Source organism: Cydia pomonella, chromosome 23 (assembly GCF_033807575.1).
Source record: "Cydia pomonella isolate Wapato2018A chromosome 23, ilCydPomo1, whole genome shotgun sequence".
NCBI classification, from domain to species: domain Eukaryota; kingdom Metazoa; phylum Arthropoda; class Insecta; order Lepidoptera; family Tortricidae; genus Cydia; species Cydia pomonella.
In genome coordinates, this window is record NC_084725.1 from 465,663 (window position 1) to 483,923 (window position 18,261).

The 18,261-nt window shown below is 35.4% G+C and overlaps 1 protein-coding gene across 12 annotated transcripts in view; it reads left to right on the forward strand.

Moving 5' to 3' along the window:
• The window catches only part of LOC133530737 (zinc finger protein 184-like), a 160,286-nt gene that overhangs the window by 61,532 nt on the left and 80,493 nt on the right, over positions 1 to 18,261 (forward strand). For 7 of the 12 annotated variants that reach the window (XM_061868778.1, XM_061868771.1, XM_061868780.1 and 4 more), the window contains exons 2-4: positions 12,670 to 13,228; positions 15,522 to 15,584; positions 16,929 to 17,024. In XM_061868778.1, the coding sequence (XP_061724762.1) occupies positions 12,722 to 13,228; positions 15,522 to 15,584; positions 16,929 to 17,024 (666 nt within the window). In that variant the 5' untranslated portion in view covers positions 12,670 to 12,721. The remainder of the gene's footprint in view (positions 1 to 12,669; positions 13,229 to 15,521; positions 15,585 to 16,928; positions 17,025 to 18,261) is intronic. The other 5 variants (XM_061868777.1, XM_061868779.1, XM_061868774.1 and 2 more) reach the window with 4 other exon arrangements.

Below are 18,261 nucleotides of genomic sequence, written 5' to 3' on the forward strand. Positions count from 1 at the left end.
TACATAATAACAAAAACAAGCACATCAACAATTAAGTATAAAATACAATTACAAAAAAATAACTAAAATAATAATAATAAAAAAAACAAACAGATACAAAAAAAAAAAATATTTAGAGATGTAAATATCGCTATTGGCACTCTGATCTGTACACCTCGCGATATGAAGTTAGATTGACAAGTTTAAAAATCTAGAAATAATACTTATTTCGTCGAGTACTAACACGGCGTACTTACGTGTGCTTACTTGGGCAGTGTCTTTTTGTCTTTATGAAGTTCAGACCTCAACTTTATAGTGTGGGGGGGGGGGGGGGGAACTTTGTGTGACAATGACTCTACTAGTGACTCTGAGCTGTAGACCCGAGAGGTTTAGAAAATGTAAAAGTGAAAAATAAATAGTTCATTGAATTGTTATCACACAGTGAACTCACAATATTAGCCTAAGGCGTTTTTGGCGCTTAAGTTCTTTATCCCAATATCCACATTTTAAATAATTTTCGAAACGTAATTCCTATATACTTAATCATAGAACCTGGTTACAAAATTTCACGAGAATCGGTTGAGTTAGAGTTGACATAAGAAAGTAAAATGCCTGCGTTAAAGTAGTGACCACATATGAAGCCGATAGTCCTGGGTTCGAATCCCAGTATTTGTGTGATGAGCACAGATACTTGTTTCTGAGTTATGGGTGTTTTCTATGTATGTATTTATATATTGTTGTCAGTAACCCTAGTGTAAATTTATTCGATTGCGTAACGTGACGTACGCGTTTGCGTGAAGTCTCATTTTGTATGGGATTTTTAGTTTCCGAAACGTTACGCTTGGCGTGCTGTTTCTAAATCCCATACTAAATGAGACAACGCAAACGCGTACTTCACGTTACGAAATCGAATAAATTTACACTAGGGGCTCTGGGTACCCATACCACAAGCCTACATGAGCTTACTGTGGGGATTAGTCAATTTGTGTAATAATGTCCTATATTTCTTAATTTATTTATTGCATCCTCCTATGCTAACCAACGTTTGAATAGCCCTTATTGAATTTACACATTGTATAGTTTTTGAAATAAAGTTTGCCACTTTCGAAGAAACTTCATATAAAAAGTTAAAGCAAGTTTTTATTATAAAACTCACGACGTAATTTAAAACAGTTCTTTCCATATCATCATACCTCAACCCTTCACGGTTCTTCCAAAAATGATTAAAAATAGGCCGCGCGGCCCCGGACAACTTTTATATCGCTACCTATTAGGGTTACTATTCGACGAATGTTTTAGAAAGGAATTAATTTACCCATGAAGTGATTGCTTACGTTCAACTTGCTGTTAATGGAAATCTAGCAAAACAATTTAAAAAAAAAGGTAACCGTATTTTGTTAAAGATATTTTACATTTTCATTTCTCGATTAGGACTGATACCCCGTTTCATTTACCATGGCGGGATTACACTTGAAACTGTTCAAAGGGAACTATGATGTTGATCTTGTTTAACAATTGCTTTACGAGCTCTGCTGTTCAAAGCCAGCGTGTGGTCAAATAATAATACAAATGGATCAAGACTGGACCATGTAAGATCGACCGCAAAAAAGTTTGCGTCCGGATATCTTTTGTTGTCATTTGTATTGTTTACGCCTAATGACCGTCTCTAGTGGAATCCCGCCATGGTAAATGAAATAGGGTTTAATAATATATTTTCTTTGACATGAAATCGAATTAGTATAAATTTACAAATTAATAGAAATCTAAAATTAAAAAATAGTTATATTTAGAGTGTGGACTGGTAAGTATTATCAGTTTGCTAACATTTTTTGAATTCTGATATTTCATACAAATTAAATTAACTGGGAGTAATCTGTTTTTTTTTTCAATAAGTTAAACCACACGTTACTTTCATACTGTACGATAGTTCAAGATAGGTAATGCAAAGAAACGAATTATTTTTCTATTAATATCGATAATACAAAATGTTCAAAATTAAAATCACAAACGATACTTTTGAGACGTAACGTTGAAGTACCTTGGCATCACCCTTACAACACTCAACTAACTTTTTAATTCTTACCATCATTCATACCTGGGAACTGCCAAATCCCCATTCTTCCCATAAAAAAACAATAAAAATATCCACATCTCAAAACAAAAGGTATTTTATCAAGCAATCTTGTCTTCGTTCCCATAGTCAAACGATAGAAGAATAATAGTTTGCGAGACCAAAAAACACCTAACCGGTTTCGTTCCAAGTTCAAATTCAAAAGGCAAAAACAAAAAACGGTGACAATATTAGTGCCCCTGTGTTCGCAAATTTGCATATTCGGAAGGGTCAAATGGTTTTGAAATTGGTTCTTTAAAGGTGTTTCTTTTAGTTATATTATGTTACATGTGTTTTTGCAAATTTTTCAGTTTGATTTAAATTCTGTTTAAACTAAAATTTATTTATAAAAATATTCATATTTATATTAATTCCTCATACATCTCAGGCCTTAGAGTAAGGTAGTAAATTAGTACAATGTGTATTAACGGGCGGTAAACAAGAATTTATGAACGAGTGTGATTGAAGCCCGAAGCCGAACGCGAGGGCTTAATTAACACGAGTTCGTAATTCCTGTACAGCCTGTGGCACGCACGATGTTTTTCATCAAATCGGTGAGGAAGAAAGGGAAATAAATAAAACTTGTGCTTGATTTCATACGTACATTACAGTCTTAGGTCTAAATTTAGGATTTATATAATGAAAAAATACATTACGTGAGATATTCAAATAAAAGTAAAAAGATAATGTATGTGTATAATATAAGTAAGTTAGCTAAGCGCATGTGATACCTCTTGAGTTGCAAGCGCCAATAGGCTGCGGTGCCCTTTACCATACTTATTTTATTTCATATCCTAACATCGGATTATTTACTTCTAGAATTAACAGGGATAAATTATAGAACTCGTAAAAAGTTAAAAGTGTTTTAACCAAACCAGCTCTTTGAAGCTCTTTATTCCTCAAAAACTGATGAAAAAAATACTTTTTATCCACAAGAGTAGCAAAGTAGTTTGCTAATTTTGAGTTCTCCTCATGTTGGCCAGTGGAGTTGACTTTCAGGTGATGAATTTGAATAATAATAATTTAATTGCGATCATTTGGATTTGATTAGTACCTAATAATTTAGAGTTCATGCTTTCTTTGCGCCGGTGTGATTATAAATTATAAGTTTTACTAGGTAGCAATGTTTGTTTAACTCTCGCAATGCTCGAGATTCCACTTTCCGAACCACTCTCTATGCCTATGCTTCAATTTTGTTATCTTTCGCTTGCTCGGGTGTCAATATTAGCACAAGGCGTTAAACAACACCTTATCCAACATATAAAACAAATAACTATTATACTCGTACCTGCATTTATGTATATTCACATATTCAACACACAAATCTACCGGTTACTAGGTCAAGAGGGAATCGATCAAGTATTAATTTACCAAATAAACCTAATTAATTGGATATTCGCTCCGTCATATCGCTATTAAACTCATTAAATCGTTATGATCATGGATTCCTACACGTATCATGCGCTTGCCTCAGGTGGATTGAGATACGGCTAGTGTTTGTGGGGTAATGCAATTGTTATTGAGCTTTTAAAAGATTGATTAATTAGGTTCTTTATCACATTTCATAATTGTTTTTAGTGCTCCGTACAAAACTATGTTCTCAGAAGACTTATTTATGTTTGTTTTTGGCACATCTGGTTTCGATACGACATTCAAATCTTTAAAAAAGAGCGTGCTCCCGTTTGCAGGTGTCCATGGGGTAACCTCATATCATCGGGCGATTCATCGGCTCGTTTAAATAGAATAGATTTTTGTTTGCATGTTTACATGTTTATGCTAAGATATATGAACCTCCAGGTCTGTTTGTAAAAAAAAAATGTAAGTAATATCTATATTTTTATGTATGACTGTATGTGACTGAACAATAAGTAAAAAAAAAAAACAATATTTGTATATCATAAAAATTCTACCAAATGACTTACCATTATTTAAAAAAAACTATTAAGATTCCCGAGGATCTACTTTTCATGAAAATGATGTGAGTTAGGTTAGTTAAACCGTCAATCAATAAGTTTTGAGTCATGAACAAAATAAATGTGAAAAATAGTCACAAAACTGAAAAACAAATATGTCATTTTTGAATAATAAAAGAATAATCAAAACGTTTTTCTGAACACGCCCACTAACGTTATCGAAATAGCCGTACACGGACAGACAGACGGACGGACAGGATATTGTGTAATAAAGCCGATGTTGCGCGCGCGCAGCTGGCGCGGCCACCCCTTTGTTTGCCGACGCGGGATAAGAGCATAAAATTGGTAGTACTTAGTAGTAGTAATCAGAAATCTGTGTGTTTATCTCATCTTTTTATACCTTTAAACAAGCAATTCTTGTATATATGTATACACCGTGTTTTTATTAAATTCCGTTAACTTCGGGGTATCGGTTAGTACTTTTAAGGAAACTAAATGGCATAGTTAATTTAAAAAAAAAATTTTTTTTTTTTATAAAAAATAACTATATGTGGCATATAGCGTTGTTGTATCACGGGCATTACATTTATCTCAACTAAAGAATTGAAAACTGTGACATATCAATGTCATTTCGAACATCGGTCGTCCGAGATAGTACTTACATTTAGTAGCAAATGTATGAACTCGCACTAAACACTAATCAATAAGTAAACAGGCCCTAATGCAAATGTACATGCTCGTAAGGGCCTTATAAGATAAAAAATTATGATTGATTATCTCCGAAATGGAGTTGATTAGAAATATTAGAATATCGGTGTCTTTGAGAAAGTTACTTAATTTAAGCTCAGGAATGCACCCTCGAAATTAAAGCAAATAAAAAAAAAACACGGTGTATATATTTCCCCAAGGTGCGAGACGTGGGTTGCGTCATTGCCAAACTAAAATGGAGTTGGGCAGGACATGTTGGCAGAGTGATGGCAGGTGGACTACAATGTTAACGGAATGGTGACCGCTTTCGGATGAAAGAAGCCCCTGGCGTCCGTCGGCTCGCTGGGTGGACGACATTCGGAAGATTGCGGGTCACTTCTCGATGAGATTAGCTCAGGACCGGGGCAAGTGGCGTACTGGAAGAGAGGCCTATGCTCAGCAGTGGGCGATAAAGGGTTGATATGATGATGATATATATTTCGGGGATCTCGAAAACGGCTCGAACGATTTTAACTAAATTTGATATATGGGGGTTTTTGGCGGCGAAAAATCGATCTAGCTCAGGTCTTATCTCTTGGACAACGCGCATTTTTGAGTTTAAATGTTTTCAGAGCAAATCTCGGTCTCCCAGATATTTGCTTTAATATGTAATAGAGGATGATACATTCAATTTAGTCTGCTCTTCTTCGAGACCACGGCGACAACGCCGTCCTCGAAACGTCGGAGGTAAATTTTAAACTCAATTAGCGATTAAGTCCCGTTTCTATAATTTAAAAAGGGGTAACTTTAGTCCATAATGGTCCAAATTCAAGTTCCAGGCAAATATGTAAAAAATATTTTTCAAATTATTTTCAGAAATCAGAAATTATTTATTTGCATCGATACAGTATGGGGATGTTACAATACGTTGTGTTACAGTTCATGTATCTGGCTTTTATGGAAGCGTACAAATTTACAATAAATCAGTAAAATGACAAAAAAACATTAAATTAATATAAATTTACAAATTAAAAATTATTACAAAAAGTTAACATAAAAGGCATATCACAAGTATTTTTTTTATCTTATTTATTTTATAAGCCATACATCTTAAGATTAAGTCGGCATATCACAAGTATTGGTTAATATAAAATTATATCTTCAAATGAAGTGACTCATATAATATCGATCGAACTTCACTCCAAGAAGGTCGTTTGATCATCAATTAAATAACTAAATATCACTAATTTGAATGCTGTTGGTATACGGTAATATAATTCGGGATACGGTACCGTACGTTGTAAAAACAACGCTCTAAGAGCCAGTTTGTAAGACGCTGTTGACAACAACAATTGTTTGTGTTTTTGTTGTTTGTTTGTGTTGTTGTTGTTTGTTTGTGCTGCTGAATATCTAATATAGAAGAAGCAACAGTATATCCTTGAAAAACCTCGCCTATTCTAATAATTCATCAATCAATACTAAATTGTTAACCAACGGATGAAAGGCACTCATTTCTGTAGAGGTAGTTTGTTGCTCAAACGTAGTGAGAGCGCCAATAGTCCGAGACTGAAATAGTGCCTTTCACCCGAATTAAACACACTACTTTTCATTTCGAATACAATGAAAGTAAAATACATGAGTATTAAAAAAACATGTCTAAGTATACATTTTTATATTATTTCTTGGGGGTACTTTCAATTAACAATTTAGGTAAAAAGTATCGTGATTTATGGAATGGGGAGTTGACTATTAGAATGGAAATTTCACAACAAATCCATTTAATATAAGATTTTAATTGTTTATCACAATATAAAAGAAAAAAAACGTACTAGGAAAGTAAAATGCTCTAGAGTAGAAACGTATCATTTTCTGCACACTTTTTAGTAGATCAACTACCCACTTTCAGAGCATGGTGAAAAATATATCAGTATAACGAAGCATAACCAAAAACGCTGTAAAGAAACCGTAACGTCGGGAATAGTCGAGATGTATTTTAAATTCATTATATCGATAAAATCCGTTTACATAGTTTTATTTCATATATAACGAAACAATTCATAGATAATATCCATAAACATGAGAATGCGTTTTAAACCTTGTAAAAACTATAATAGCATTCACACATACATAACATGTCCGTCTGTCCGTCTTGGTGCTCACCCAGCGTGGAAAAGAACCCTCCCAGACCACGCCTGTTCATTAGCTTTACCTAGATAATTTAATTTATAAGAGGTAGCGGGTTCATAGGCGGAAGCGGGCCAAAAAACACGTCTCTGTTTCTTAACTTTATGATTATTTTTTCAATTTATGAGTGGTAATCGCGTTGATAGGCGAAAGCAGAGCTTGTTAAATAAAATGTATTTTAAGTCTGATCCTTATCTGCGATTTCACCAGAGATATGCAAAGATGCGTAGCGAAGCATGTGTTTGTAAATAGCTAATAAAATCGCTACACGCTGAGCGAGCATAGGGAAATGAAGTGATTCTATTGGTTCTTAACAAACACATCCTCGCACATGTCTGGTGGAAGCGCAGCCTGTAAATCACTTTTTTCGTTATGAGACGAGACCAAGGCATTTGGTGTAACACATAAACATCTTTTTTTTTTTTTAATACTACGTCGGTGGCAAACAAGCATACGGCCTGCCTGATGGTAAGCAGTATCCGTAGCGTATGTATGCCTGCAACTCCAGAGGAGTTACATGCGCGTTGCCGACCTTAACCCCCTCCCACCCTCGTTGAGCTCTGGCAACCTTACTCACCGGCAGGAACACAACACTATGAGTAGGGTCTAGGGTTATTTGGCTGCGATTTTCTGTAAGGTGGAGGTACTTTCCCAGTTGGGCTCTGCTCTAGATCTGGAATGACATCCGCTGTGCTGTGCCCTACCACACAGAGCGAGATGACATTCACAATGCCCATACCTCTCTTGTGGACGTAGTTTAAGGACATACCCGGGTCCATCTACAACTGGGATATACCTACGAAGGGAATTGCCTAGAGCTAGGAACTGAAAGGCTTTGGACACTTTCTTTCGTGGACATATTTCAGTTTATGATATCCAATTTCCATCAAGTGGGCAAACTTAAGGATGACTCAATCTAGAACGGTCCAGGTTCGGGCCGAGGCTTCCGGCACTTCGTTTTCTATGATAGGATTAGTGACCACGTGTTGCTATCTATACTATACAAAATTGAAATGTTGGACGCCTCGGGCTGGACCCAGACCATGTTAGCGTGAGTTATTTATACGCCATAGTCGTATTGCAAAAATTAGACTTACATTTATTTTGCAATCATGACGCTTGCGCTTATACCTTGCGCCGCAACTACATTTATATAATAGGTATATAGACTAATGATCGTACAATAATGACTAAGAATTGATGATCTAGACGAGATCATTAAAACGTACATAAAGACTTAAGTACGTCTGTCACGGAACCGTCATTTTGATAGATTACATAGCTTTCTTTATATACTTAGCTTTGTTTCTAACCGTAAATCTAGTAAATGCTTGTAATAACTAAATTATATCCACGAAGGTGAATGATTGGTTCAGAGGACGTATTCACTATGTTTAGTAGACTTCTCGTGACATACTATTAGAAGTATTAGAACAAATTATTTAAGATTAAATTATTTATTTAAGAGAGGTATGGGCATTGTGAATGTCATCTCGCTCTGTGTAGTAGGGCACAGCACAGCGGATGTCATTCCAGATCTAGAGCAGAGCCCAACTGGGGAAGTACCTCCACCTTACAGAAAATCGCAGCCAGATAACACTAGACCCTACTCATAGTGTTGTGTTCCTGCCGGTGAGTAAGGTTGCCAGAGCTCAACGAGGGGTGGGAGGGTGTTAGGGTTGGCAACGCGCATGTAACTCCTCTGGAGTTGCAGGCGTACATAGGCTACGGATACTGCTTACCATCAGGCAGGCCGTATGCTTGTTTGCCACCGACGTAGTATAAAAAAAAAATATTTTTAGAAAATATTTTAATTTGTTTTTATTTCGAGTAGAAACACTACAAAAGAAATTATAAACTGAAATAAATGTCATATACTAAGAAAAAGTGACCAAGGCCTCCAGTGCCCCAGGCTGGAATCGAACCAGCGTCCTCTGCTATCGTGACATGTAATTTTACAAGCTTTTTTTAGTAAACTTTAGGGTCGGCAACGCGCATGGTGACTGCTTACCATCAGGCGAGCCGTATGCTTGTTTGCCACCGACGTGGTATAAAAAAAGTAGCTAGGTATGTATGTTATACTTGGAGGTTAAATTTGACCCACTTCCCGATTTCCGATTGAACTGATATTTGTAGATATGTAAATAGGATGAGAATACAATATTATGGTGCCATCAGCTGATCTGATGATGGAGACGAGAGGTGGCCACAGGAACTCTGTGATAAACCAACGCAACCTAATTGTATATGGGGTTTTTACATGTCTCGATGAGTATTAGTTGCCTATGGTAAGAAAAGTACAGTCAGCGATAAAAGCTTGTACCAAAAAATGCATTTTCTGACAAAAACTTAATACCTCTCGCGTCAAATGTTGGTCCCCATGAGAGTTAATTATTATATGGAGTATTGTTCAATGTTTGTAGACATTGTCATATGTAGACATTTGACGTCCGACGTCGTGATGACGTTGTGTTGACGACCGGTTTGGCCTAGTGGGTAGTAACCCTGCCTACGAAGCCGATGGTCCCGGGTTCAAATCCTGGTAAGAACATTTATTCGTGTGATGAGCATGGATATTTGTTCCTGAGTCATGAGTGTTTTCATGTAAATATATTTATAAATATTCATATATTATATATATCGTTGTCTAAGTACCCTCAACACAAGCCTTATTGAGCTTACTGTGGGACTTAGTTAATTTGTGTAATAAATTTATTTATTTAAGAAGTTTAGCAAATTAATTTATTTAGACATGTAAAATTTAGGTAATAAAAATACGGAAAAAATACATATTTTCAATTATTTTTTAATTAACCTCAGCGAAAAGGATTTTTAAACTTACTTATGGTTACTTGTTATGTCTGGTGAGGTGAGGTGAGATGAGCAGGCCTACCGCTAAACAACCCAACTATGAACCACAACCACAAATAGTGGCTCTGTGTGCTATAGACTTCGCGAACATGGCTTAAAACTGAATAAAATGTATGAACGCCATTTAAAAAAATCATTCATCATTTGAATTGACAAAAAAAATCGAGTTAACCATCGAACTTGCTTCAACTTGAACTTCAACTTCAACATTTATTCAGCAAATAGGCCACAAGGGCACTTTTACACGTCAACATGGAATTTACATACAAACAAAAACAAGCACATCAACAATTATAAAATACAATTCATTGAAAATATTAATGCAAAATAAAGTATTATTGTTTAAAGAAAAAGTAAGTAAAATATTATTATTACTTAGAGATGTATAAAGTCTCTAAATGTCGAATTACAAAAAAGCTAAAATAATAATAATAAAAAAGACAAACGGATACAAAAATAAATGCTCACAAAATTTTACGAGAATCGGTTGAGAATTGCGACCTGTAGAGGAGAACGTCCTCACATACGAAAGTATTTTCACTCAAGCTTAAACAGAGACCTTCGCTAAAACTCGGTCAGCTACGGACTTCAACTTTAATACGTAATAAAGTATAAATACCAATGTTCTTTTTGGTTTTCTCTGAGCGTTTTTACCCGACTGCCAAAGGGAGGAGGGTAATGTTTTTCGAGTGTATGTATGTATGTCTGTTTCTTTGTGGCCTCCTGTAGCCTAAACGGCTTGATGGATTTTGATGTATGAGGTATCGTTAGATTCGTCTTGATCACGGGAGTGTCATAGGATGTATTTTTTAGGATCCCCTTCCCTCGTTTTTGTTAGGATCGTTTTTGATAAGACTCCAAGGAACCACCATGAATCTGGTCGTTGTCGTAGAACTTTCAAATGGTACATAATAATATTACAAAAAAAAAACCTGATTGCACACTAAAAAGAGGAAAACAAGCCCGACAAGAATATTGTGGGGCTTATGGTAAGTATCGCAGGCGGGGACCAACTTGACCGCCACCAACGAAAATGCCTACCTAAGTAACATTCTGCTAAATGGTGAACTTAACAACCAACAACCAAAATGACAAGTAACCCTCTGTTGGTCCCCGCCTGCGATACTTACCATAAGCCCCACAATATTCTTGTGGGGCTCGTTTTCCTCTTTTTAGTGTGCAGTCGGGTTTTTTGTTTTTTTTTTTTTATTAATAAAACTTAAATCTATCATTACAGGTTCATAAACATGTTTTGCCATAGAACAAAGATATTTGGATTACTTTTCGGTACTCTTATTGGACAAACTATTTTTGACCATATTGGTACACATTAGTGCTCATTAATTTGGTAATAAATAATAAAATTATTTTCATTTCTGAATATTCTCAATATACGTGTAATAATGTGTTTAAACGTGAGATCATACACATCAGCGCCATCTGTTGACATGAATATCTGCTTAAAGTTTTCAAACATAAATAGCATTTCATTCAAATTTACCTCAAAGCTGTTGAAAACTGCATATTATTATTATATAAGAATACAGAATCACATAAATTCCATGTAAATAAATTTGTAATTTCATTTAAAATTAACAAGTGATGATAATGAGTATAATATTTAATATCATGGTTTTGAATGTGTAATAACCAAAAACCGGTATAACTTAGGTATCACAAAACCACATCAAATTTAGGTAAAAACACTGAAACTACAAATTGTGGTATTATTTATCAACTTATCTGACGTATACTGACGAGAACAGGAAAGTAGTTGCGTCATTTATATCCAAAGTAATTTGTTAAAAAATATTCTCTTTTAAAGAAATTTTTACATTGTTTTGTTTAATATGACATGATATTAATGTAATACTAGATTTTACATATACTTCGTGCCTCGGTTAAGGCAACTACTACCATCTCTTGAAAGTTTTCTTAAGATTTTCTTTTCCGCAACGCGCCGCGCCATCTATCGGGGGGTAGCAGAACACAACGAAGTTAAGAAACTAAGCTTCTATTAGAACCACAAGTATCTTAGATATGAACCATTTATTGTAGCCGTTTTATTATTAGTAACATTCTTATGAAGATTAGCCGAAATATATTTCTTCAATGGCCTAAATTATTATCTTAAAGTCATAAATGTAATTTCCTTTGCGATTTTCTTCTGAAAGTTGCATTGTTTATTAAGTTTATTAGGTATGCGTAGAAGTAGGAAAGTACGAAAAGTAGGCATGTTTAAGGAAAAAAGTTTAGGTAAACGAATCCGGAAAAAAGCGAACCACTTAAAACACCGTTGGCCGGAACCCCTCGGCCTAAGCCCCGCCTGAACGAAAAAAATACGAAGAGGCGTAACTAAAAGAAATTTAAAAATGCACGCGAAACATTCATATTCACCCCTCACGCGTGCGAGAGGGAGCGGCTCTAAGAAAAAATCACAAAGAAATCCATTCTTTTCATTAGAAAAAAATTGTATCGTCGTCCCGTTCTAACGCATGGGAAAAGATACGGAGGTCGGGCGAGCGAGAGAGCAACCCTTCGGGGTACTTCGCGCCCTTTTAAATAGTTCTTATTTTGGTCGAGTCGGCGCGGCGGGGCGCGGGGCGGCACACGCTCGCGGGCGCCCGCCGACCGCGCGTCTTTTCCTTGACCGGACGCATTTTTCCTCGGAAAAAACGAGGGCGCCTGCGCCCAACTCGGTGGGGATGTTCTTAGCGGCGTCTAAGGCGGCGGGGGCGGCGCGTCTTGCTAGTTGGAGCGCCGTCTTCGCCTTGCGCGGCCGTCCGCCCCACCCCGCAAGAAAGCGCCGCGACGCTCAACTTTTCCACCAAGAAGTTAGTCGGCGTCCGACCGCGTCTCAAGGAGGTCTCACTTCCGCGATTTTCCATTTCCCGCGCGAACTTAAACTTGAACTCGCTTTTGCAGGTGCGAAGACCGCGCGCATGAATTTGTGACGATACGACCAAAACTGGAATTCATGTTGAAATACTTCAATGAGAACATATCCCTAGCGCTCCAGGAGAGGTATAGGGACCTCCATGATTATCGGAAGACGGAAGTAGAGGAGGGGTCACCGAGGGAGGCGAAAGTACCGAAAATAGCTGAAGAGGGTGACCAGGTCGGCGGCGAAGGCGCGTTTGAAGCGAGCGCCGCGCCGCCGTTCCCTCGCCTCCTGGAGCAGCCGAAAGACGAGGATAACTTCGTGGCCTCTTGGCTTCAGAACTCCTTTAAAATGACGGCAGCAGAGAACAATGAAGCATCAGCCGGAGGGAGCGCTTTGGACTTGCGAGCAGCGCCATTATCGTTACATATTCCGGCGATCCAGCAAGGAGAGCAGAGGTTCAAGATGCAGGACTTCTGGAACCGCAGCCGGCCCGGCACGCCGGCCCAGGAGCCCGAGCTGCCGGGCCCGGCGCCTACACCGCAGCCTCCGGCCACACCGGACCATAAGATCATCACCGAGAAACTCGTCAATGAGATCCAGGTGAGTTTTTTCTTTTTTTTTGTAAAACTGCGGCGCGTTGATGCAAGCTTTTGGTTTTTGTTAAGTTTACTTAAATTTAATCTTGTATTTTTGATGTTGTAGTAAAGGCATAATTTAAATAAAGTTCAACCTAATGTTTTTAGATGTTGTTTTAAACGTTCGAACGATAATAAGTTCTTTTTTGGAAAATTTGATCAAAAGCTTGCAAATAATTCGCTGTGAGTTTGACGAGTACTTACAATATAAATTTTTAGCAGCCTTAAAGTTTCTAACTAGATTTCGCATAGTTATGATCTATATTTTTTGACATCAGCATTTAAAAAACGAGTTGTTATTTAACGTTTGTTTTTACTACACTGATTAATCTAATTTTAATGAACGATTTAGAAAAAATATTAGCAATTTTCGGTATGAACGGTTACGGTGTTTTATAAAAAAAAGGATTAAAGTTTCGTTAAAAATAAAAATGAATAAAGGTAAACTGAACTATTCTGAATATAATCTGTTATATTTAAATGCATCTTCTAATATATGAAATAGATTCCAACATATTTTAAATTTAAAGAAAGCTTCAAAGTTAAAATGAGGTCACTTCAGTGATAGATCGGCCGTCGGCAAATATTTAGATGATCTATAGTTTTAACTTACACACACTAACTAATATAATTATGAATTATTACCTTTCTTAAACATATTTTAATTGTATTTAAACAAAATTGACTTAATAAATCACTTCACTATTTTTCACTTTAAAAATAAAATTTCCGAACGTGTGTATTTTCGTTTTAAATGTGGCAGTTTGTTTCCAGTTAAAATTTTAAAGAACACAAAGTTTTAACATATTTAAATTTGACCCAGCGTCTGCCTGCCGCAGCCAAAGTTGATCGACTGACCTCAAGATTGAGGTCTCATAGAACCCGTTCCAAATTTAAATAATCCCTTCCTAAAAAACAACATATTGTAATACCTTTGTCAAGAAAGGGTTAAGGAACTTATTATTAAATCGTTTTTGTCCTTCTGCCGCATCCGGTTTTACAAAAGGACATGTAAATTACAATAATCCGTGATAATTCTATTATTTCCGATATTAGCTACTGATCAACATGTCTTCGATTCCTTTTTTATAGCGTCATATGGCCGGCCAACCGATATTTTGATTATGGAATGTTTGTTTAACGTTTCCGCTGCGTTCATAATTTCGTTTTTTTCCCCGCGCTGGCCGGTGAGAAACCCATTTGAATAAACGAAGGAAAATTGCATTCGTTACCGTTCCGTTTACGAAATTTGAAAAATGGAAGGAAGAATATTACTTTTTAAATTTGTTTTCGGCCTGATGTCTATTCCCACGACCGGATTAGGGGCTCATTGTGATTTTGTTTTTTAATTTTTTTGCGTTTTGTTTCACGAAGGGGTGTTGACAGTTATTTGTTACTGCGAATTTGTTCGAGTTTCAAGTTTTTTTGTTTTTAGAACCGGTTTTGATATCCTGTTCATTTGAAAGAGTTTTTTTCGTAAATTGAGATTTAACGGTTCGACGCTTGGAAGTGGTAGCGCTTTTGTGGTTTCAGTTTTTTTGGAACGACGGTTAATTAAAATTTGATTTATTCATATTTTTGTAACGCGTCGTTGAGTTAAGAGGTTACAATCAAAATAATTCAATTGATGAATGGGAATCTGTTGTTTTTTATCACGGCAATGTTATTTAATTCGTATCTGAAGCTTTGTTAAGCTTACGAAGTTAACTGTCAAGCTAACAACACATCATATAGGTATACACGTTAGTAGGTAATTAGTAAAATAAAGTAAAAAATTGTTTGAAATGATAAATCTTCGTAAGGATTGCTTATTCATGTTAGAATCTAAAAGTATTATTCAGATCTAAATCATTGTTATATATTAGTCGCATTAAACAATTAAATTATATCCCTTTTAAAATATTAAATGATAAAATAAACAACCCTATGATTGATCCTGTATAGTTTAGTATTTAACACTTATTTTAAAGTCACTATTGCTGCCTTAAAAAAAAAACAGTAACTTAAAGTAACATTTCAATATCCATGCTGGTGCCTCTTTATAAGTATTCAAGATACCATGATAAAATAAGGTTGAAATTACCTTTTATTCCGATAATACTATAGTTATCTCTATGTACATTATTTTTAAAGTCGGTTTAAAATACATGTGTTATAAATTAAACAACATTTAAAATCAATCCAAAAATGTGAACTGAAAATTGATGAAGCCGTCTCTCTCTTTCACGCCTTCCTCCCCACACGTGCGAACGGGACAGCAGCAGCAATCGCCCTCCGCCGACTCCACCATGAGCGAGCGCTCGCTCGTGCCGTTTGCGCTGGTAAATTTACTGTCAAACCACAATAACGTTGATGTAAATAACATTTTTAACATAACGTGTGAATTTTTGAGTTTAATTTTCATTTTGCAAGTTTTAAATTTAATTTTCATTTCGCAAGTTAACTTTGCTTTTTAAACGTAAGACTTCGTTACGTTTTTATTTTTAGATGATGCCGATTTTCACATTATTTGTGTTTAAATATAAAACTCATTCGTAAAATTAGTCAATTTTTTTATTTTGTTGAAATAAATTTTAATGCCTTTTGTTTTAATTTAAATTTCATTTACGCTTAAATTTTAACTTGCAATTTTTAATACAATCCGTTTCGACTTAAATTTAATTTACACTAAACTTTTAACATTATTATTTAACCTGCGATTTTTTTCCGTTTAATCGCATGTGAGTGTTGTGTTTGTTTCATTTGTTTGGGTAAGTTTTTACTAATTTTTATTTATTTTTGCTTTGATATAGCTTTTTCGTTGCGTCATTCTGGTTAAACACACTTTCATAGTTTTACTTACAAATTAATTCCACTTTGAGTTTCTTATCTTGTCAATATAACCATTTAGATCCTGATCCTCTGATTACGAAATCATTTTTTATCATAATACTAATTCAGTCTATATACGTCCCACTGCTGGGCACAAGCCTCCTCTCATGCACGAGAGGGCTTGGGCTATAGTCCCCACCACGCCAGCCCAATGCGGATTGGGGACTACACATACACCTTTGAATTTCTTTGCAGATGTATGCAGGTTTCCTCACGCTGTTTTCCTTCACCGAAAAGCTATTAAAGCTATTATTTGCTTATTAATGTTAATTTTTTCACGTCAAGTACGTACTTAGCGTAAACACAACGTGTTAAACTGTTTAGTTAGAGTTGCATAATATAGTCCGTTTTTTTAAACATTAGTAACAAGGTAAGCGAATTTGACGTGTCTTTTTTTTGAAAACCACTTTTGAAAAATAAGTTACGGCAATTATAGAACAATTATAAATCATTTTTTATTTACATTATTTTGCTTTCATAAGTAATTTCATTTTTAAAAAGCGTTTTTCATAAAAAGACATGCCAGGATTGTTTACCATGTTTTCTAATGCTAAAAAAACGAACTGTAATATAATTTATTAAAACACACATATTTTTAATTGTTTAGAATTTTATGATAAATTTTAGAGTATGGTATAACGTTTTAACAAAATTATCCTATACTTCTTAGAATTGTATAATAATTTATAAAATAAATAACACGCTTATTTATAAATCATTTTTACTGCTTAGAGTTGCATAATATTTTTTTAGAGTACTGTAGCCCCATATTAATAAGGTTCATTTTTGCGCAGCCCCAGCAGCAGTCGCCGACCGGCGACGCGCCGATGGGCGACCGGAGCATGTTGCCCTTCGCATTGGTAAATTTCCTGAATAGCCTCAATATCGATGTAATTATTTTTCTTTTTCACTTCATTAGATGCTTCTACGGAAACTCACGATATTTGAGACAGTAAATTTTTTTGAGTATAATCTCAGAAGTCGACCTAGCATAACTAAGTAAGGCTAATGAATACTAAGTTTGCTCCACCAGACAAACTTTCGAGTGGTGGAGATAAACCAATACTTGGATTAAACAAATATGATTACATATTGATTAAATATATTATATTAAAGTGATTTTATATCATACTACGAAAGGTGACTCGCTTAAAGTCAAATGATGTTACATAATACGTGGTCAAATTCAATTTGGTTGTGAACTCAAAAGGTTAAAAGGACAGATAATTTTTCTTGTTATTGATTGGGATATTAAATTTTGAAATCATCGTCTGTTAACTATAATTTAATAGCTCATTTGTATAGGTAATTATTGTGAAAGTAATAAAATATTTTCGTTTCTATCGATTAACAATAACATATTTTACCGTAAAAAAAACATTCCAGTTAAAAGTAAATTGATCTTTTTAATTTCAATCTAACTGTTTGACCCTGCACTAACTCAATCTTTCGGTTTAGCACATGGTTGACTGGTAGATTATATATAATATATAGTTAGTAGTCTGGCATTAAGTGCGCCATTTGTACTCGTGTATGTATTGTGCTATAATGTTCAAATTAATAAATTCCCTTCAAACTCTTATTTATTGTTATACTCAATTGACGTTGAATGCATTAACCTACCCCATATAAAACAAAAATCTTGTGTTTTCTTTTCAGTAGATATTGAACATTCGTATTTATGAATAAGTACATAACAATGTATCGCGAGTTTCCGTAGACTTCTATCGCATTGTCTTTCATCTCATTCTTAACTAAATTGAAAACCTTCCTTTTGCACGCAACTTAACATTTCTAAAACTATATTCAATACTATTTTACTTACAACATACTTAATTAATAATAAAAATATCAAAGCTTGCTTTCTCTTTCTAACCTTCAAATCAGCTCTAAAGTCCGTCTAAGCTAACTTTGTATTGACTTGAACAGAACAAAGTGAAAAAGTGTCAGCCGCGTAGCCAACATGCCAATCGTTAACGCTTCGTAGCGAACGTAACGTAACTGTCTAGATCGAGAAAGATGACTACGCTACGCTACGGGGCGTTAACGATTGGTATGTTGGCTACGCGGGCGGACTGGACGCAAGTGGCGATGGCGCGCGTGGAAAATCAAGGCCCTGTACATTCC